General features: G+C 46.1%; 1 protein-coding gene across 7 annotated transcripts in view; it reads left to right on the top strand.

Moving 5' to 3' along the window:
- Positions 1–9,132: 9,132 nt before the first annotated feature.
- LOC128685727 (ankyrin repeat and SAM domain-containing protein 1A) overlaps positions 9,133–23,003 on the top strand; it is a 368,909-nt gene continuing 355,038 nt past the window's right edge. For all 7 annotated transcript variants that reach the window (XR_011392360.1, XM_070088036.1, XM_070088034.1 and 4 more), the window contains exons 1-3: positions 9,133–9,428; positions 10,961–11,054; positions 15,507–15,639. Coding sequence is in view for 6 of the 7 variants with exons in the window: in XM_070088036.1 (XP_069944137.1) it covers positions 9,148–9,428; positions 10,961–11,054; positions 15,507–15,639 (508 nt within the window). In the remaining variant the exon portion in view is untranslated. The remainder of the gene's footprint in view (positions 9,429–10,960; positions 11,055–15,506; positions 15,640–23,003) is intronic.

The raw sequence follows: 23,003 nt of genomic DNA, 5'->3' as shown, positions 1-23,003 counted from the left end.
TGGCAGTGTGTGTGTGGGAGGAGGTAGGAGGCCTGGGGAGCATCAGGTTCTGAGTGGTTGGCAGTGTGTGTGTGGGAGGAGGTAGGAGGCCTGGGGAGCATCAGGTTCTGAGTGGTTGGCAGTGTGTGTGTGGGAGGAGGTAGGAGGCCTGGGGAGCATCAGGTTCTGAGTGGTTGGCAGTGTGTGCGTGGGAGGAGGTAGGAGGCCTGGGGAGCATCAGGTTCTGAGTGGTTGGCAGTGTGTGTGTGGGAGGAGGTAGGAGGCCTGGGGAGCATCAGGTTCTGAGTGGTTGGCAGTGTGTGTGTGGGAGGAGGTAGGAGGCCTGGGGAGCATCAGGTCCTGAGTGGTTGGCAGTGTGTGTGTGGGAGGAGGTAGGAGGCCTGGGGAGCATCAGGTTCTGAGTGGTTGGCAGTGTGTGTGGGGGAGGAGGTAGGAGGCCTGGGGAGCATCAGGTTCTGAGTGGTTGGCAGTGTGTGTGTGGGAGGAGGTAGGAGGCCTGGGGAGCATCAGGTTCTAAGTGGTTGGCAGTGTGTGTGTGGGAGGAGGTAGGAGGCCTGGGGAGCATCAGGTCCTGAGTGGTTGGCAGTGTGTGTGTGGGAGGAGGTAGGAGGCCTGGGGAGCATCAGGTTCTGAGTGGTTGGCAGTGTGTGTGTGGGAGGAGGTAGGAGGCCTGGGGAGCATCAGGTTCTGAGTGGTTGGCAGTGTGTGTGTGGGAGGAGGTAGGAGGCCTGGGGAGCATCAGGTCCTGAGTGGTTGGCAGTGTGTGTGTGGGAGGAGGTAGGAGGCCTGGGGAGCATCAGGTTCTGAGTGGTTGGCAGTGTGTGTGTGGGAGGAGGTAGGAGGCCTGGGGAGCATCAGGTCCTGAGTGGTTGGCAGTGTGTGTGTGGGAGGAGGTAGGAGGCCTGGGGAGCATCAGGTCCTGAGTGGTTGGCAGTGTGTGTGTGGGAGGAGGTAGGAGGCCTGGGGAGCATCAGGTCCTGAGTGGTTGGCAGTGTGTGTGTGGGAGGAGGTAGGAGGCCTGGGGAGCATCAGGTTCTGAGTGGTTGGCAGTGTGTGTGTGGGAGGAGGTAGGAGGCCTGGGGAGCATCAGGTTCTGAGTGGTTGGCAGTGTGTGTGTGGGAGGAGGTAGGAGGCCTGGGGAGCATCAGGTCCTGAGTGGTTGGCAGTGTGTGTGTGGGAGGAGGTAGGAGGCCTGGGGAGCATCAGGTCCTGAGTGGTTGGCAGTGTGTGTGTGGGAGGAGGTAGGAGGCCTGGGGAGCATCAGGTTCTGAGTGGTTGGCAGTGTGTGTGTGGGAGGAGGTAGGAGGCCTGGGGAGCATCAGGTTCTGAGTGGTTGGCAGTGTGTGTGTGGGAGGAGGTAGGAGGCCTGGGGAGCATCAGGTCCTGAGTGGTTGGCAGTGTGTGTGTGGGAGGAGGTAGGAGGCCTGGGGAGCATCAGGTTCTGAGTGGTTGGCAGTGTGTGTGTGGGAGGAGGTAGGAGGCCTGGGGAGCATCAGGTTCTGAGTGGTTGGCAGTGTGTGTGTGGGAGGAGGTAGGAGGCCTGGGGAGCATCAGGTTCTGAGTGGTTGGCAGTGTGTGTGTGGGAGGAGGTAGGAGGCCTGGGGAGCATCAGGTTCTGAGTGGTTGGCAGTGTGTGTGTGGGAGGAGGTAGGAGGCCTGGGGAGCATCAGGTTCTGAGTGGTTGGCAGTGTGTGTGTGGGAGGAGGTAGGAGGCCTGGGGAGCATCAGGTTCTGAGTGGTTGGCAGTGTGTGTGTGGGAGGAGGTAGGAGGCCTGGGGAGCATCAGGTTCTGAGTGGTTGGCAGTGTGTGTGTGGGAGGAGGTAGGAGGCCTGGGGAGCATCAGGTTCTGAGTGGTTGGCAGTGTGTGTGGGAGGAGGTAGGAGGCCTGGGGAGCATCAGGTCCTGAGTGGTTGGCAGTGTGTGTGTGGGAGGAGGTAGGAGGCCTGGGGAGCATAAGGTTCTGAGTGGTTGGCAGTGTGTGTGGGAGGAGGAAGGAGGCCTGGGGAGCATCAGGTCCTGAGTGGTTGGCAGTGTGTGTGTGGGAGGAGGTAGGAGGCCTGGGGAGCATCAGGTTCTGAGTGGTTGGCAGTGTGTGTGTGGGAGGAGGTAGGAGGCCTGGGGAGCATCAGGTCCTGAGTGGTTGGCAGTGTGTGTGTGGGAGGAGGTAGGAGGCCTGGGGAGCATCAGGTCCTGAGTGGTTGGCAGTGTGTGTGTGGGAGGAGGTAGGAGGCCTGGGGAGCATCAGGTTCTGAGTGGTTGGCAGTGTGTGTGTGGGAGGAGGTAGGAGGCCTGGGGAGCATCAGGTCCTGAGTGGTTGGCAGTGTGTGTGTGGGAGGAGGTAGGAGGCCTGGGGAGCATCAGGTCCTGAGTGGTTGGCAGTGTGTGTGTGGGAGGAGGTAGGAGGCCTGGGGAGCATCAGGTTCTGAGTGGTTGGCAGTGTGTGTGTGGGAGGAGGTAGGAGGCCTGGGGAGCATCAGGTCCTGAGTGGTTGGCAGTGTGTGTGTGGGAGGAGGTAGGAGGCCTGGGGAGCATCAGGTTCTGAGTGGTTGGCAGTGTGTGTGTGGGAGGAGGTAGGAGGCCTGGGGAGCATCAGGTCCTGAGTGGTTGGCAGTGTGTGTGTGGGAGGAGGTAGGAGGCCTGGGGAGCATCAGGTCCTCAGTGGTTGGCAGTGTGTGTGTGGGAGGAGGTAGGAGGCCTGGGGAGCATCAGGTCCTGAGTGGTTGGCAGTGTGTGTGTGGGAGGAGGTAGGAGGCCTGGGGAGCATCAGGTCCTGAGTGGTTGGCAGTGTGTGTGTGGGAGGAGGTAGGAGGCCTGGGGAGCATCAGGTGCTGAGTGGTTGGCAGTGTGTGTGTGGGAGGAGGTAGGAGGCCTGGGGAGCATCAGGTGCTGAGTGGTTGGCAGTGTGTGTGTGGGAGGAGGTAGGAGGCCTGGGGAGCATCAGGTCCTGAGTGGTTGGCAGTGTGTGTGTGGGAGGAGGTAGGAGGCCTGGGGAGCATCAGGTCCTGAGTGGTTGGCAGTGTGTGTGTGGGAGGAGGTAGGAGGCCTGGGGAGCATCAGGTTCTGAGTGGTTGGCAGTGTGTGTGTGGGAGGAGGTAGGAGGCCTGGGGAGCATCAGGTTCTCAGTGGTTGGCAGTGTGTGTGTGGGAGGAGGTAGGAGGCCTGGGGAGCATCAGGTCCTCAGTGGTTGGCAGTGTGTGTGTGGGAGGAGGTAGGAGGCCTGGGGAGCATCAGGTCCTCAGTGGTTGGCAGTGTGTGTGTGGGAGGAGGTAGGAGGCCTGGGGAGCATCAGGTTCTGAGTGGTTGGCAGTGTGTGTGGGGGAGGAGGTAGGAGGCCTGGGGAGCATCAGGTCCTGAGTGGTTGGCAGTGTGTGTGTGGGAGGAGGTAGGAGGCCTGGGGAGCATCAGGTTCTGAGTGGTTGGCAGTGTGTGTGTGGGAGGAGGTAGGAGGCCTGGGGAGCATCAGGTCCTGAGTGGTTGGCAGTGTGTGTGGGGGAGGAGGTAGGAGGCCTGGGGAGCATCAGGTCCTGAGTGGTTGGCAGTGTGTGTGTGGGAGGAGGTAGGAGGCTTGGGGAGCATCAGGTTCTGAGTGGTTGGCAGTGTGTGTGGGGGAGGAGGTAGGAGGCCTGGGGAGCATCAGGTACTGAGTGGTTGGCAGTGTGTGTGTGGGAGGAGGTAGGAGGCCTGGGGAGCATCAGGTTCTGAGTGGTTGGCAGTGTGTGTGTGGGAGGAGGTAGGAGGCCTGGGGAGCATCAGGTTCTGAGTGGTTGGCAGTGTGTGTGTGGGAGGAGGTAGGAGGCCTGGGGAGCATCAGGTTCTGAGTGGTTGGCAGTGTGTGTGTGGGAGGAGGTAGGAGGCCTGGGGAGCATCAGGTTCTGAGTGGTTGGCAGTGTGTGTGTGGGAGGAGGTAGGAGGCCTGGGGAGCATCAGGTTCTGAGTGGTTGGCAGTGTGTGTGTGGGAGGAGGTAGGAGGCCTGGGGAGCATCAGGTTCTGAGTGGTTGGCAGTGTGTGTGTGGGAGGAGGTAGGAGGCCTGGGGAGCATCAGGTCCTGAGTGGTTGGCAGTGTGTGTGTGGGAGGAGGTAGGAGGCCTGGGGAGCATCAGGTCCTGAGTGGTTGGCAGTGTGTGTGTGGGAGGAGGTAGGAGGCCTGGGGAGCATCAGGTCCTGAGTGGTTGGCAGTGTGTGTGTGGGAGGAGGTAGGAGGCCTGGGGAGCATCAGGTCCTGAGTGGTTGGCAGTGTGTGTGTGGGAGGAGGTAGGAGGCCTGGGGAGCATCAGGTCCTGAGTGGTTGGCAGTGTGTGTGTGGGAGGAGGTAGGAGGCCTGGGGAGCATCAGGTCCTGAGTGGTTGGCAGTGTGTGTGTGGGAGGAGGTAGGAGGCCTGGGGAGCATCAGGTCCTGAGTGGTTGGCAGTGTGTGTGTGGGAGGAGGTAGGAGGCCTGGGGAGCATCAGGTCCTGAGTGGTTGGCAGTGTGTGTGTGGGAGGAGGTAGGAGGCCTGGGGAGCATCAGGTCCTGAGTGGTTGGCAGTGTGTGTGTGGGAGGAGGTAGGAGGCCTGGGGAGCATCAGGTCCTGAGTGGTTGGCAGTGTGTGTGTGGGAGGAGGTAGGAGGCCTGGGGAGCATCAGGTCCTGAGTGGTTGGCAGTGTGTGTGTGGGAGGAGGTAGGAGGCCTGGGGAGCATCAGGTCCTGAGTGGTTGGCAGTGTGTGTGTGGGAGGAGGTAGGAGGCCTGGGGAGCATCAGGTCCTGAGTGGTTGGCAGTGTGTGTGTGGGAGGAGGTAGGAGGCCTGGGGAGCATCAGGTCCTGAGTGGTTGGCAGTGTGTGTGTGGGAGGAGGTAGGAGGCCTGGGGAGCATCAGGTCCTGAGTGGTTGGCAGTGTGTGTGTGGGAGGAGGTAGGAGGCCGTGGGAGCATCAGGTCCTGAGTGGTTGGCAGTGTGTGTGTGGGAGGAGGTAGGAGGCCTGGGGAGCATCAGGTTCTGAGTGGTTGGCAGTGTGTGTGTGGGAGGAGGTAGGAGGCCTGGGGAGCATCAGGTCCTGAGTGGTTGGCAGTGTGTGTGTGGGAGGAGGTAGGAGGCCTGGGGAGCATCAGGTCCTGAGTGGTTGGCAGTGTGTGTGTGGGAGGAGGTAGGAGGCCTGGGGAGCATCAGGTCCTGAGTGGTTGGCAGTTTGTGTGTGGGAGGAGGTAGGAGGCCTGGGGAGCATCAGGTCCTGAGTGGTTGGCAGTGTGTGTGTGGGAGGAGGTAGGAGGCCTGGTGAGCATCAGGTCCTGAGTGGTTGGCAGTGTGTGTGTGGGAGGAGGTAGGAGGCCTGGGGAGCATCAGGTTCTGAGTGGTTGGCAGTGTGTGTGTGGGAGGAGGTAGGAGGCCTGGGGAGCATCAGGTCCTGAGTGGTTGGCAGTGTGTGTGTGGGAGGAGGTAGGAGGCCTGGGAGTGTGTGTGTGGGAGGAGGTAGGAGGCCTGGGGAGCATCAGGTTCTGAGTGGTTGGCAGTGTGTGTGTGGGAGGAGGTAGGAGGCCTGGGGAGCATCAGGTTCTAAGTGGTTGGCAGTGTGTGTGTGGGAGGAGGTAGGAGGCCTGGGGAGCATCAGGTCCTGAGTGGTTGGCAGTGTGTGTGTGGGAGGAGGTAGGAGGCCTGGGGAGCATCAGGTTCTGAGTGGTTGGCAGTGTGTGTGTGGGAGGAGGTAGGAGGCCTGGGGAGCATCAGGTCCTGAGTGGTTGGCAGTGTGTGTGTGGGAGGAGGTAGGAGGCCTGGGGAGCATCAGGTCCTCAGTGGTTGGCAGTGTGTGTGTGGGAGGAGGTAGGAGGCCTGGGGAGCATCAGGTCCTGAGTGGTTGGCAGTGTGTGTGTGGGAGGAGGTAGGAGGCCTGGGGAGCATCAGGTCCTGAGTGGTTGGCAGTGTGTGTGTGGGAGGAGGTAGGAGGCCTGGTGAGCATCAGGTCCTGAGTGGTTGGCAGTGTGTGTGTGGGAGGAGGTAGGAGGCCTGGGGAGCATCAGGTTCTGAGTGGTTGGCAGTGTGAAGGTCCGCACCTTAAACTTTCATCGTGGGTCATCTCTCTTTAACCTATCATACCGTTTTCTTCCATTTTTTGTATCTTCTGTTAAAATTGAAATTTTATGAATTTATCTTATTTTTCGTGATGTTAACAAGAAAAACAATAGGCTGATATAGCTTACTTGAGATGTAAAAACTGACAAGAGGATAATTGTTACGTAATAAGTAACTTCAAGTCGAGATTTCTAAGCAGAACAGAATATCAGGATGGCGGGAGGTTTCTAGAGTTTAAGATTCCTGGAAGTCACCCAAGCTACTGTTAAAAAAAAAAAGGCGTAAAAGCACTTAAGGAAAAGACATGATCCAGAAAGTGATCCAGCCCAAGACTGTTCAACAACTTCCCACCAAGCATAAGGGGAATTACCAATAGGCTCCTGGCTGCCTTCAAGAGGGAGCTGGACAGATACCTAAAGTCAGTGCCGGATCAGTCGGGCTGTGGTTCGTACGTTGGACTACGTGCGGCCAGCAGTAACAGCCTGGTTGATCAGGCCCTGATCCACCGGGAGGCCTGGTCGTGGACCGGGCCGCGGAGGCGTTGATCCCCGGAATAACCTCCAGGTAGCTACGCTCGTGAACATTGAAGAAAACACGTTGCTGAATAAGCTTTTGTTGGGGCATAGTTTTGCAGTAAGAGCTAAACGAACTCAGGACATAATAAAGCTATAACAAAGCAAATCGTTGTCACAATAAAAGCTTATTTGTAACTTGTGTCTTCAGTATCGCCTGCGGTACGCTATTTGGAGCCACTACCCTCGAGAGTAGATGAATTTTGAATTGCTACGCAAGGCCGTCCTCTCCCCTTCCCACACCCGAAGCCAAGTCACCTTGATGTGGTGTGTGGATTTCCAAGATTGTGCGTGAGAGACTGTTGTCTCCCAAACTTGGGTATCTAGGGTATTTTGGGGTTGCTGAATTCGAAAATGGCAGTAGGTTTTTCAAATTAGCTATTAGTTTGTGAGATATTATGTACCTACCCTCACTTAACATAGTGTGTGTGTGTGTGTGTGTGTGTGTGTGTGTGTGTATCGTGACAATTTGTATATACAGATAGTTTTAATGAAGATTAGAATTTTATTTTTAAATGATTTAATATTTAACAAAAGGAGTTGTATCAACGGCTATGTGACAGTATTGTAACCTATATTTTGTTATTTTTTCCATATAAACACGAGTTCTTCACGAAAAGTCTGCTTAAACAATCCTAATGCATTTTGCTACATTTGTGGCAAATACTCTTTGCAGAAACAAAGAAAAAATATCACGGATTTTATAAAACAAACTTATTTTCCTTATTTTGGATTGGCGCTTGGAGAACATATGGTTTGCAAAAACTGTGTAGAATGCTTACCACAGTGGAAAAATAGGCAAAGGAAAAGTTTCAACTTGGGTGTGTCTATGGTGTGGAGAGAACCGATAAGCCACCACGACGATTGTTATTTCTGTATGGTGAATGTGAAAGGTTTCAGTCGATACAAGAAAGTCAAGTGAGAACATCATGATGTGGGGTCAGCAAGGAGACCTGTGGCACACAGCGAAGCCATTCCCATACCAGTGTTTATAATACTGCCTGACCTTCCGTTGTCAGATGCTGAAGAAACTCAAGTTTAGGATGTAACACAGATGACAACAGTGGAAGTGAATATTAAATAAGCATTTCAACACCCCAGCAGTTCTCCCAAGAACAACTCGATCTGATATGTGACCTCAGTCTTTTATAACAAGCATCTTTTAACAAGAAGTTAAAATAACAGCATAACGGACAAGAGATGTTGAACTCCATCCTTACTTGGCGAAGATGAATAACTTGTATACTGCAATAACCCTGGACTTCTTCGAATGAGACTTGAATATCAACCAGGAGTTTGGGGGCTGTTTATAGACAGCTCCATTAGAAGTTTCAAATGTGTCTTATTGCACAGTGGTAACCAATATGCATCGTTTCCAATTGCTCACTCAACAAAACTGTTCTGATGACCACCATAGAAGAAAAGCGTACAACGTTTTCTTGAGCAGTAATTAGTAGTATCTGAATTATCTTATTATGTTACTCTGATATTATATAGAATGAAGTGCTAGTATGTATTACATGATTTGACTTTTGCATGACCTAAAAAATAATTTAAATGTGATTTGTAAGTTAGCCCCGCTCTATCAATATATTTTTCGCATCTTTTGTTTTTTCAATGGGATACCAAATTTTTCAAAAACTAGAGCCAGTCAAGCAAAAACTGATGTCATACTCGGAATCAGCACCACAAACTTGCCCTAAAATCGGTATGGTGAATTCATTGCCCAGAAAATGTGTGTTGACCAGAGATCAATGTTACGTGGAATCTGAAAGTGATAAGGCTTCAGCGGACATTACCGGAAGGGATGTAAAATGACCTTTGTCGTCCTTTAAAGATGCATCTTGCATATTTGTGCTGTTGTGATTTAGACATTATTGTGTATTTTTAATGTTGTTGAATTATCTTCAGTGGCTTCGTCTACATTCTGCTGCTCAACTACAACTAGCAATTAAAAATATTCTTAATTAACACTTGCAACAGTTCCTTCGTGGAACTGTACATTTCGTGTGAAACTTTTAGAGGGATACTGTTTGTCAAACAAAGATTTCCCAGTAGTCTAAGGTGGCTGTAGCATACGTCCTAATACCATCATGCGTTGGGAGATTTTATTCCGTGTCACCATCTTGTTTAGTGCCCTACGCCTGAAGGACTGTGTAGGGGCACTAAGAGAAAATAACTGTTTAGATTTTTACAAGCCGCAGAAAATCCTAGATATAAGGAATCCGCAAGTGATGAGGTTTTAACGGACGTTACGGGAAGGGATACAGAGTGACCTTCGACGTCTTGCCAGGATTCACCTTGCCCATAGAGTGTATATGTTGGTTCTTGTGGTTTAGATAGTATTGTGCATTTTGAATATTAATGTTATTTTGTGTTCGAATCCTGAACCTTTACTAGTACAATTGAATAATACTTCTAATTGCTTAATGGATATTTTTTGCATTGTGAACTAAAATATAGAACAGATTTTTTGTATTGTATTAATGTTAGATTATGCTTTTGAATTTAACAGTTATTTAAGTGATTGCTATGTTTCAGAACAAGGGAGGGGAGACAGCTCTGCACTGCGCGGCGCAGTATGGCCACACCGAGGCGGCACAGATGTTGCTGGCTCGAGGGGGTGACCCTAGCGTGCCCAACATGCAAGCGGAGACTGCGCTTGATCTAGCGGCGCAGTATGGCCGACTGCACACCGTGGAGGTGCTGGTGCGGGCGCAGCCGGAGCTCCTGCGGCCGTACACGGTGGCCGCAGCCACTGCTGCAGTCTTCCCGCACACGCCCCTGCATCGTGCTTCCAGGAACGGTCACAGGTGCGTTCCCACACACCTGTAGCTTCACACTCTGCAACCCTTGTAACGTGATCCCCTTCCCCTCCGTTCCTTCTGTATCATGACCACGATTACAGGTGAGTTCCCCCTTGTCCCCCCTCCCACACACACCTGTAGCCTGTAACCTAACCAAACACTTTCATTCACTCATCCTCCCTGATTTGACTTGTGCTAACACTGTCCTCTAATCTCCTTCCCACCTTCCATCTCCTTACCTGCCTTCCTCCCTCCCTGCCTTCCTCCCTCCCTAACCCTCTTGAGTGTCGTGATATAGCCAACCTGTCTCACCTTTGTAACGTAGTCACCCTTTCCCGGCCTGTCCCCTCCATCCCTCCCTTTCCCCTCTGTTACTAACATAACATTCACTTTGTATTTATATATTGTTTACTTCCTTCACATGGAATGTCTCAATATTTAACAGTGTTAACATTAATGTGATATAAATATGTATTTAAATATGCTTTGTGTGTAAATATAAAGATTTGCCTTGAAACATTGGTACTCAGTAGGCAGTGCTGTTGTATGTGTGTATGTATGTGTGTATATATATATATATATATATATATATATATATATATATATATATATATATATATATATATATATATATATATATATATATATATATATATATATGCAATAAGATCACAGTAAACAGGTGATTTCAAAATATGCAAAACAACCACTCTGAAAGAATAGAGAAATTCCAAGCGCTTTCGTGACTACTCACATTATCAAGGAACTATGTTCCTTGATAATGTGAGTAGTCACGACCGCGCTTGGAATTTCTCTATTCTTTCAGAGTGGTTGTTTTGCATATATATATATATATATATATATATATATATATATATATATATATATATATATATATATATATATATATATATATATATAGTGTGTATCATATATACACATACATACGGCTAATACTAATAATGACCAGCGTATATACATGGGTATATATCTATATATACACACTAAGAAGTGTCTGTATATACATGGATGTATCTAGCAATGTATATTTACTCAGGTGTAACCTGTATCTGTATATATGTACTCAACGAAGTATATATACTCAGAGATGAAGACTGTATTTCTCAGTAAATATTCACCCCAGAGTGTAACCTGTATCGGTGTGTGCAGTGTATACATCAAATTGGTCTGTATATATATACCCAGGGATAAGGCCTTCATCTCTCAGTATATATGTACCCAGAAGTGTAGTCTGTATTGCTGTGTATCTACACCCAGAGGGGTGTATATACGAGAGATACCCAGGCTATACCTCCGGGTGTACATAGCCTGTGTTATCTAGGGCTGTGGGCGAGCACTAACCTCCTAACACACTATTAACTCCCTCTTTCCGCCCTCCCCCCCCCCCCCTTTTTTTTTACCGTGCTGCTGTTCCTCTTCCTTCTCCCCTTGCTGCTGCACTTACCCCTCATGCACCACCTGGTCTTAACCCTCTCCGGGGAGTGCACCTGCTGTGACTGCACGTGGTGGGCGTCCAGGGAGGTGGTGAAGTTACTGCTAGCGCACGGCCATCATGTTAATGTACGGACGGGCCAGGGTGCTCCCCTGCATGAGGCCGCCCTCTGTGGCAAGGTACGCTCTCTCTCTCTCTCTCTCTCTCTCTCTCTCTCTCTCTCTCTCTCTCTTGCTTTCTCTCTCTTGCTTTCTCTCTCTCTCTTTTGCTTTCTCTCTCTCTCTCTCTTTTGCTTTCTCTCGCTTTCTAGCTCTGTCTCTAGCTCTGCTTCTCTCTCTCTCTCTCTCTCTCTCTCTCTCTCTCTCTCTCTCTCTCTTTTGCTTTCTCTCTCTCTCTTTTGCTTTCTCTCTCTCTCTTTTGCTTTCTCTCTCTCTCTTTTTGCTTTCTCTCGCTTTCTAGCTCTGTCTCTAGCTCTGCTTCTCTCTCTCTCTCTCTCTCTCTCTCTCTCTCCCCCCTTTCCCTTTCATATTGTATCTCGTCTCTTGCTGTTCAAATAATCATAGATTCTTTTTAACTATCCTTCCTTGACTTTATTTATCATTATATTTCTTTTCAAACCTTGAACTGATAACGTTTGTTATATGCAGTAACTTTGATAACGTTTGTTATATGCAGTAACTTTGATAACGTTTGTTATATGCAGTAACTTTGATAACGTTTGTTATATGCAGTAACTTTGATAACGTTTGTTATATGCAGTAACTTTGATAACGTTTGTTATATGCAGTAACTTTGATAACGTTTGTTATATGCAGTAACTTAATAACGTTTGCTGTTATATACAGTTTATTGGATAATGTTTGTTACATATATTAACTGTGCGTGTGTGCGCGTGTGTGCGCGTGTATGCGTGTGTGTGTGCGTGTGTGTGCGCGTGTGCGTGTGCGCGTGTGTGTGCGTGTGTGTGCGTGTGTGTGCGTGTGTGTGCGTGTGTGTACTCACCTATTTGTACTCACCTATTTGTGGTTGCAGGGGTCGAGTCCTAGCTCCTGGCCCCGCCTCTTCACCGGTGTGCGTGTGAGCGCGTGTGTGCGCGTGTGTGCGCGTGTGTGTGCGTGTGTGTGCGTGTGTGTGCGTGTGTGTGCGTGTGTGTGCGTGTGTGTGCTTGTGTGTGCGTGTGTGCGCGTGTGTGCGCGTGTGTGTGTGTGTGTGTGTGTGTGTGTGTGTGTGTGTGTGTGTGTGTGTGTGTGTGTATCACCTTGTATTACGTACTTATTCGTATTAATAATTTCTCTTGTTTTGTTTTTCCTCCATCCCTCTATTCCTACCTTCTGTCCCTGCATATATTATCCTGATTCTTTGTATCCTCTCCTTATCCATTGTATCCTTTTTTTCTCTCATCCCTTGTATCCTTTCTTCCTTTATTCTTAATTTCTGTTATTCTTTCCTCATCCTTCCTTTATCCTCGTTAATTCCTCTGCATCCTACGCCATCTCCCATCTAATTCCCTCCTTCCTAATCTCGCATCACTTTTCTTTATCGTCCCTTGTATCCTTTTCTCCTTCCATACTTTCCTTCTCATCCATACCTTCCTCTTCATCCATACCTTCCTCTTCATCCATACTTTCCTCTTCATCCATACCTTCCTTCTCATCCATACCTTCCTTCTCATCCATACCTTCCTTTTCATCCATACCTTCCTCTTCATCCATACCTTCCTTTTCATCCATACCTTCCTTCTCATCCATACCTTCCTTCTCATCCATACCTTCCTTTTCATCCATACCTTCCTTCTCATCCATACCTTCCTTCTCATCCATACCTTCCTTCTCATCCATACCTTCCTTTTCATCCATACCTTCCTCTTCATCCATACTTTCCTCTTCATCCATACCTTCCTTCTCATCCATACCTTCCTCTTCATCCATACCTTCCTCTTCATCCATACCTTCCTCTTCATCCATACCTTCCTTTTCATCCATACCTTCCTCTTCATCCATACCTTCCTCTTCATCCATACTTTCCTCTTCATCCATACCTTCCTTCTCATCCATACCTTCCTCTTCATCCATACCTTCCTCTTCATCCATACCTTCCTCTTCATCCATACTTTCCTCTTCATCCATACCTTCCTTCTCATCCATACCTTCCTCTTCATCCATACCTTCCTCTTCATCCATACCTTCCTCTTCATCCATACCTTCCTCTTCATCCATACTTTCCTCTTCATCCATACCTTCCTCTTCATCCATACCTTCCTTCTCATCCATACCTTCCTTCTCATCCATACCTTCCTTTTCATCCATACCTTCCTCTTCATCCATACCTTCCTCTTCATCCATACTTTCCTCTTCATCCATACCTTCTTTCTCATCCATACCTTCCTCTTCATCCATACTTTCCTCTTCATCCATACCTTCCTTTTCATCCATACCTTCCTCTTCATCCATACCTTCCTCTTCATCCATACTTTCCTCTTCATCCATACCTTCCTTCTCATCCATACCTTCCTTCTCATCCATACCTTCCTCTTCATCCATACCTTCCTCTTCATCCATACCTTCCTCTTCATCCATACCTTCCTCTTCATCCATACCTTCCTTCTCATCCATACCTTCCTCTTCATCCATACCTTCCTCTTCATCCATACCTTCCTCTTCATCCATACCTTCCTTCTCATCCATACCTTCCTCTTCATCCATACCTTCCTCTTCATCCATACCTTCCTCTTCATCCATACCTTCCTCTTCATCCATACCTTCCTCTTCATCCATACCTTCCTCTTCATCCATACCTTCCTCTTCATCCATACCTTCCTCTCATCCATACCTTCCTCTTCATCCATACCTTCCTCTTCATCCATACCTTCCTCTTCATCCATACCTTCCTCTTCATCCATACCTTCCTCTTCATCCATGCCTTCCTCTTCATCCATACCTTCCTTTCATCCATACCTTCCTCTTCATCCATACCTTCATCTTCATCCATACCTTCCTCTTCATCCATACCTTCCTCTTCATCCATACCTTCATCTTCATCCATACCTTCCTCTTCATCCATACCTTCCTCTTCATCCATACCTTCCTCTTCATCCATACCTTCTCTTCTCATCCATACCTTCCTCTTCATCCATACCTTCCTCTTCATCCATACCTTCATCTTCATCCATACCTTCCTCTTCATCCATACCTTCCTCTTCATCCATACCTTCCTCTTCATCCATACCTTCCTCTTCATCCATACCTTCCTCTTCATCCATACCTTCCTCTTCATCCATACCTTCCTCTTCATCCATACCTTCCTCTTCATCCATACCTTCCTCTTCATCCAAACCTTCATCTTCATCCATACCTTCATCTTCATCCATACCTTCCTCTTCATCCATACCTTCCTTCTCATCCATACCTTCCTCTTCATCCATACCTTCCTCTTCATCCATGCCTTCCTCTTCATCCATACCTTCCTCTTCATCCATACCTTCCTCTTCATCCATACCTTCCTCTTCATCCATGCCTTCCTCTTCATCCATACCTTCCTCTTCATCCATACCTTCCTCTTCATCCATACCTTCCTAGTCATCCATACCTTCCTCTTCATCCATACCTTCCTCTTCATCCATACCTTCCTCTCATCCATACCTTCCTCCTCATCCATACCTTCCTCTTCATCCATACCTTCCTCTTCATCCATACCTTCCTCTTCATCCATATCTTCCTCTTCATCCATACCTTCCTCTTCATCCATACCTTCCTCTTCATCCATACCTTCCTCTTCATCCATACCTTCCTCTTCATCCATACCTTCCTCTTCATCCATACCTTCCTTCTCATCCATACCTTCCTCTTCATCCATACCTTCCTCTTCATCCATACCTTCCTCTTCATCCATATCTTCCTCTTCATCCATACCTTCCTCTTCATCCATACCTTCCTCTTCATCCATACCTTCATCTTCATCCATGCCTTCCTCTTCATCCATGCCTTCCTCTTCATCCATACCTTCCTTCTCATCCATACCTTTCTCTTCATCCATACCTTCCTTCTCATCCATACCTTCCTCTTCATCCATACTTTCCTCTTTATCCATACCTTCCTTCTCATCCATACCTTCCTCTTCATCCATACTTTCCTCTTTATCCATACTTTCCTTTTCATCCATACTTTCCTCTTTATCCATACTTTCCTTTTCATCCATACTTTCCTTTTCATCCATACTTTCCTTTTCATCCATACTTTCCTCTTTATCCATACTTTCCTCTTTATCCATACTTTCCTCTTCATCCATACCTTCCTTCTCATCCATACCTTTCTCTTCATCCATACCTTCCTTCTCATCCATATCTTCCTCTGCATCCATACATTTTTCCCTTTGTTTTCCTTATTCTTTATCCCCATCCCTCTACCTTATATCCTCCTTTATCCTCTCCCTTATCCCCTCCCCCTTATCCACTCCTTCCTTCTTATCCCCTATCTCCTCTCCTTTCTTTTATCCCCTTCCCTGACCCTTGTCTCCTTCCCACTCCCTTATCCTCTTCCTTGTCCCTTCTCCTCCCGATTCCTTTACCCCTTCTGTTTTACCTTCCCCTTGGTGGTTGCTGCCGTATGGTGGACGCTGGTGTTGTGGTGTGACAGGTGGAGGTAGTGAAGGTACTGCTGGAGGCTGGTGCTGACCCCGAGGTGAGGGATGACTGTGGTCATACTGTGCTTGACACCATCGCCCTCATCAACACGCCCATCACTCAGGAGATCACCACTCTCATCAAGTGTACGCCCACACACCTCTTGTGGTTCACGCCCCTACTTGTATTCTGGGTAGATTAGGCAGGCAGGCAGGCAAGCGAACGAATTTTTGACGGGGGGTGGGCAGGCAGGCAGGCATTGTGTTCAGTGCCCCTCAAGGGAGGTTCCTTGACGCTGGTTAGGGGCTCTCGATCTAGGGAATTCAATCTGTGCTCCAGTTCCCTGAATTGAGCCTGAATACCTTGCATTCCCCTCCCCCCACATGCGCTGTATAATCCTACGGGTTTAGCGCTCCCCCATTATAATAATCTGGGTTGAGTGGTGGGGGAGTAGGCAGGTATGTTGGTACATATTGGTGGTATAAAGTACCGACAAGTTATTCCTCAGTTATGTTGATAGTTTGTGGGATTGAGTGTTAGTGTGTGTCGTCTCAGTGAGCACAGGTGAGCCTCACACTTGACAGGATGAAGATGAAGTCTTCACACTGCTAAATACAGGAAATTCTAAAACCTATTTTATGTAATATTTGTGTCGTAATTGTCACTTTGGAGATTCTCAGCCTTTTACCATCATGGGGGTTCTCAGTTACTTCCAGCCATGCTGTGATCACTAGCAGCTGCTATTACCTTGAAGATTGTTACTACCAGCCAGTAGTGTTGTAGATTGTTAGGTAAGACACATATGCAACAGATAGGTATCTTTATTTCGAAACGTTTCGCCTACACAGTAGGCTTCTTCAGTCGAGTACAGAAAAGTTGATAGAAGCAGAAGATACTTGAAGACGATGTAATCAGTCCATCACCCTTAAAGTTTTGAGGTGGTCAGTCCCTCAGTCTGGAGAAGAGCATTGTTCCGTTGTCTGAAACAATATTGTTTCAGACAACGGAACAATGCTCTTCTCCAGACTGAGGGACTGACCACCTCAAAACTTTAAGGGTGATGGACTGATTACATCGTCTTCAAGTATCTTCTGCTTCTATCAACTTTTCTGTACTCGACTGAAGAAGCCTACTGTGTAGGCGAAACGTTTCGAAATAAAGATACCTAACTGTTGCATATGTGTCTTACCTAACAATCTGTCAGTATTTTATACCATTTTAATGTTCAGTGTTGTAGATGGTGACGTAGGGGTTACCAGGTGTAGTAGATGGTGGGGTAGGGGTCATCAGGTGTAGTAGATGATGTAGGGGTCACCAGGTGTAGTAGATGGTGAGGTAGGGGTCATCAGGTGTAGTAGATGGTGAGGTAGGGGTCACCAGGTGTAGTAGATGGTGAGGTAGGGGTCACCAGGTGTAGTAGATGGTGAGGTAGGGGTCATCAGGTGTAGTAGATGGTGAGGTAGGGGTCATCAGGTGTAGTAGATGGTGAGGTAGGGGTCATCAGGTGTAGTAGATGGTGAGGTAGGGGTCACCAGGTGTAGTAGATGGTGAGGTAGGGGTCATCAGGTGTAGTAGCTGTTGAGGTAGGGGTCATCAGGTGTAGTAGATGGTGAGGTAGGGGTCATCAGGTGCAGTAGATGGTGAGGTAGGGGTCATCAGGTGTAGTAGATGGTGAGGTAAGGACACCAGGTGTATATGCGTTATAGGTAAGAATGGTGATGAACATTGACAAGTACCTACATAAAGACATACCGATAAGTGAGCTTTAAGAAAGATATTAAAGAGAGTTTTTGCCCACCAGGGCTTTATCAGGCCTTAATAAATGTCTTAAACCTCGCCTACGTGTGTGTGTGTGTGTGTGTATATATATATATATATATATATATATATATATATATATATATATATATATATATATATATATATATATATATATATATATATATAATGTATATATGTATATAATGTGCCGAATAGGTAAAAATTGGTCATTTAGCAAGAACTCATTTAAAGTTTAGTCCTTTCTAAAGTTTTCTCTTATACGTTTCAAGATATATTTTTTTTTCATTTATGTTAATGTAAAAATTAATAATTTTCTACCAAAAGAACCGTAGAAAACTTGCCTAACCTTATTATAACAAGCACAGTTTAATTTAGCCTAATACAAATAATACAATAATTTAATAAACAAACACAATAAAATATTTTTTTTTCGTTCGTTTCAGAATGATTTTTGCGAAATTACTGCATACACAAATTTTAGCTTGCCTTATTCGGCAAGAAGAGTGTTGCTGTTTAAGCCAAAATAGCAAGTTTTACTATTCGGCAATATATATATATATATATATATATATATATATATATATATATATATATATATATATATATATATATATATATATATATATATATATATATATATAATGTATACACACACACACACATACACACACACACACACACATACACACCTTGCTTTTTACCCACAGCGACGCCTTGAGGGAAGTGTACCTTGATGCTGTTGAGGGATTTTTGATTAAAGGGAAATTGGACCTATCTATGATTCTTGGGTTGGTCCTAATTTGCCTCCCAATATCCCAGTCACTGTAGTATGATCCCAACAGATTTAACGCCCTCCCCCGGTTATGTAATAATACAGTAATAACTCGCAGTGATCAGACAAACCAGAGTGTTTCACAATCACTTGCTTCCGTATTCTTTAGTTTTTTTTTTCTCTTCGATCGATGTGTGCTCGTGAGAATTAACTAGATATGTCAATTCTGGATTTATTGTCAAAATTAACTTGACAATGTGATCTAACCCTGCTAATATTTACCTAGTATAACCTAGATTAATCCTACCCATCCTAGCTAAGATAAACGTAAATTCGTTTAGTTTTATTTAATTCTTGTCAGAAAAAAAAAACCGTAGTTGTCCGGAACACGCACTTCATTTTCCCTAAGATACGTTATAAATGTGAAAGATACGTTATAAATGTGAAAGATACGTTTATGAAAATACGTTATAAATGTGAAAGATACGTATAAATGAAAGATACGTTATAAATGTCAAAGATACGTATATGAAAATGTGAAAGATACGTTATAAATGTCAAAGATACGTTATAAATGTGAAAGATACGTTATAAATGTGAAAGATACGTTATAAATGTCAAAGATACGTTATAAATGTGAAAGATACGTTATAAATGTGAAAGATACGTATATAAATACGTGAAAGATACGTTATAAATGTGATACGTTATAAATGTGAAAGATACGTTATAAATGTGAAAGATACGTTATAAATGTCAAAGATACGTTATAAATGTGATACGTTATAAATGTGAAAGATACGTTATAAATGTCAAAGATACGTTATAAATGTGAAAGATACGTTATAAATGTCAAAGATACGTTATAAATGTGAAAGATACGTTATAAATGTCAAAGATTCGTTATAAATGTCAAAGATACGTTATAAATGTCAAAGATACGTTATAAATGTGAAAGATACGTTATAAATGTGAAAGATACGTTATAAATGTCAAAGATACGTTATAAATGTGAAAGATACGTTATAAATGTCAAAGATACGTTATAAATGTGAAAGATACGTTATAAATGTGAAAGATACGTTATAAATGTGAAAGATACGTTATAAATGTCAAAGATACGTTATAAATGTGAAAGATACGTTATAAATGTCAAAGATACGTTATAAATGTGAAAGATACGTTATAAATGTCAAAGATTCGTTATAAATGTCAAAGATACGTTATAAATGTCAAAGATACGTTATAAATGTGAAAGATACGTTATAAATGTGAAAGATACGTTATAAATGTCAAAGATACGTTATAAATGTCAAAGATACGTTATAAATGTCAAAGATACGTTATAAATGTCAAAGATTCGTTTTAAATGTCAAAGATTCGTTATAAATGTCAAAGATACGTTATAAATGTCAAAGATACGTTATAAATGTGAAAGATACGTTATAAATGTGAAAGATACGTTATAAATGTCAAAGATACGTTATAAATGTCAAAGATACGTTATAAATGTCAAAGATACGTTATAAATGTCAAAGATACGTTATAAATGTGAAAGATACGTTATAAATGTCAAAGATACGTTATAAATGTCAAAGATACGTTATAAATGTCAAAGATTCGTTATAAATGTCAAAGATTCGTTATAAATGTCAAAAATACGTTATAAATGTGAAAGATACGTTATAAATGTCAAAAGGTTAATGGAAAAATTGTTCTTCAGTAATTGTTCGTGTTTTGTAAATTCATCCATATATCGTAATGTGTTCTCGGAAGATATATTAAGATAGATTTCAATTGGGGTGAATTTTTGTATTGCAGAACACAGGTCACAAAGACAACCACAACATGTGTCTCGTTAAGTTTACCTTAAAGCAAGTTGATACACAATGTTCTCTGTCCACCGGGAGCCATAACATGAAGGTTGGTGGAAAATGGTATACAATACCGACAAGTTGATGAGTAAGTCACATGTGCAAAAGTTGGGTATATCTTTATTGTTGAGACGTTTCGCCTACATGGTAAACTTCTTCAGTCAAGTACAAAGGCAGCAGGTGTGGTAGCGCACTAAATATGATGTAATCAGTCCATGGAGCTGGACACTTCTCCAAGCTTGATGGACTCATTATCATCTTTACTTCGCTACCACGCGTGTTTGTGTAATAATTGTGTATATAAAATTATTAGATTCAAGTTACTTTTATACACTCGGTGGACACTTTATTAGGTACACCTGTACATCACCTGCTCGTTAATGCAAATATCTAATCGGCCAATCACGTGGCAGCACTTCATTGCGCAAGAGCATGCAGGCACTTGTTGATCAGACCAGATCATCAGAATTGGGAAGAAATGTGAAGTGTGATTTAAGTGACTTTGACCATGGACTGATTGTTGGTGCTAGACGGGGTAGTTTGAGTACCTCAGGAACTGCCGATCTCGGATTTTCATGCACAACACTTTTTAAGAGTTTGCAGAGAATGTGAAAAACACAAAACATCCAGTGAGCGGCAGTTCTGTGGGCGAAAGAGGTCAAAGGGGAATGTCCAGACTGGTTCAGGCTGAGAGGAAGATAACTAACTCAAATAACAGTGAATACACAGTTATGCATCAACAATGAATATATAGTTATATAGCAATAGTATGCAGTTATGTATTACAAACGAACAGAATCGGTATGTTTGGCAAAACAGTGGAGTGTGTGAAGAGCGGTAACGCGCACGGGTGACTGGGCAATAAGCCAGCAGAACGGACCTTTCTTTGCACAACGTTTCACTTGTAGAACAGATTTTGAAAATGAAAACGTAGGCCAGTTAAAGGCTTGTTCCTGTGTGTGTCCAGATACCAAGCAGTCATAGCAAAATCGGCCTAGTGGGCAAGCTGTGGGTTTAAAGCAGGCGGTAGACACCGTGCAGGTGTGGTTCAATAGATACCATGCACATGTGTTAGTCTTTGATATCTGTATCACCAATACTGGTGTGATCCAGCAAGTATCAAGTACAAGTGTTGTCTTGAATAGCTGTATCACCAGTACTGGTGTGATCAAGCAAGTATCAGGTACAAGTGTTGTCTTGAATAGCTGTATCACCAGTACTGGTGTGATCCAGCAAGTATCAGGTACAAGTGTTGTCTTGAGTAGCTGTATCACCAGTACTGGTGTGATCCAGCAAGTATCAGGTACAAGTGTTGTCTTGAGTAGCTGTATCACCAGTACTGGTGTGATCCAGCAAGTATCAGGTACAAGTGTTGTCTTGAGTAGCTGTATCACCAGTACTGGTGTGATCCAGCAAGTATCAGGTACAAGTGTTGTCTTGAGTAGCTGTATCACCAGTACTGGTGTGATCCAGCAAGTATCAGGTACAAGTGTTGTCTTGAGTAGCTGTATTACCAGTACTGGTGTGATCCAGCAAGTATCGTGCACAAGTACAGTAGCACCAGTACATTAGCTGTAAAGTAATGGTTCCTCAGCCTGGCTTGTCTCTGTGGCCACGTGCAGTATGTAAATCTTCATATAGTTGCTATGGAATGACGCTTGTATTATGATTTATTTCAGTTGTATTCATATGCTTATTTTTTTTTGTCCTCATGCATGTAATTCTCTCTTAGGTGATTACTTAATATTTACCTTGGCTTTCCTTCCCTTTCCTCCACCTCTTCCTCGGCCCCTTCCCTCCGTACATACTCTGTACACTTGGGCAACGTACACACTACACTTGGGTACTGTACGTATTCTGTATACTCTTGTAACTTGTATTCTGTACACTGGGCTAACGTAAACATATTGTGTACGCTTGAGTAATACACACACACACACACATACTGTAAACTGGGATAACTCGCATACACCTACTCTGTAAACTTAAATACCACACACACCCGTACTCTACAAACATCACCATCTATACAAAAACTCGCGCTCATCTGAATATCACCGTAACAATCACCCACATACACTACCAACAAACAAATTCCACGCACCCGCGCACATACAACGAGAACCTTGACGTCATGAACGTTTTAAAACGCCCATTTATTAACTTAAATGTTTCCATATACCTCAAACTACGCACACTCCCGCATTACTGACACTATCAAACTACATCCTCAGCTGTACCTTCCAATGACCACCTGGCACGTTGTTAATTCTCCCTTATTTACCCTACGACGACCCGCACGTGGCAACTTCCCTGCTCCTGGTGTTCCTACCATTCGTCAACCTTACTCATGACTATCACCGTCTTACCTCCACCCTGCCCACAACATTCATACAACCCCACGTGTTACCTCCACCCCACCCACAACATTCATACAACCCCGCGTGCTACCTCCACCCCACCCACAACATTCATACAACCCCCACGTGCTACCTCCATCCCACCCACAACGTTCATACAACCCCACGTGTTGTTACCTCCACCCCACCCACAACATTCATACAACCCCGCGTGCTACCTTCACCCCACCCACAACATTCATACAACCCCGCGTGCTACCTCCACCCCACCCACAACATTCATACAACCCCCACGTGCTACCTCCATCCCACCCACAACGTTCATACAACCCCACGTGTTGTTACCTCCACCCCACCCACAACATTCATACAACCCCACGTGTTACCTCCACCCCACCCACAACATACAATCCACGTGTTACCTCCGCCCCACCCACACAACATTCATACAACCTCACGTGTTGTTACCTCCACCCGACCTACACAACCCCACGTGTTGTGTGTTACCTCCACCTCACCTACACAACCCTACGTGTTGTGTGTTACCTCCACCCCACCTACATAACCCCACGTGTTGTGTGTTATCTCCACCCCACCTACACAACCCCACGTGTTGTGTGTTACCTCCACCCCACCTACACAACCCCACGTTATGTGTTACCTCCACCTCACAACCCCACGTGTTGTGTGTTACCTCCACCTCACCTACACAACCCCACGTG

Source organism: Cherax quadricarinatus, chromosome 23 (genome assembly GCF_038502225.1).
Source record: "Cherax quadricarinatus isolate ZL_2023a chromosome 23, ASM3850222v1, whole genome shotgun sequence".
Classification (NCBI taxonomy): Eukaryota; Metazoa; Arthropoda; class Malacostraca; order Decapoda; family Parastacidae; genus Cherax; species Cherax quadricarinatus.
This window is presented reverse-complemented; position numbering and strand designations above follow the sequence as displayed.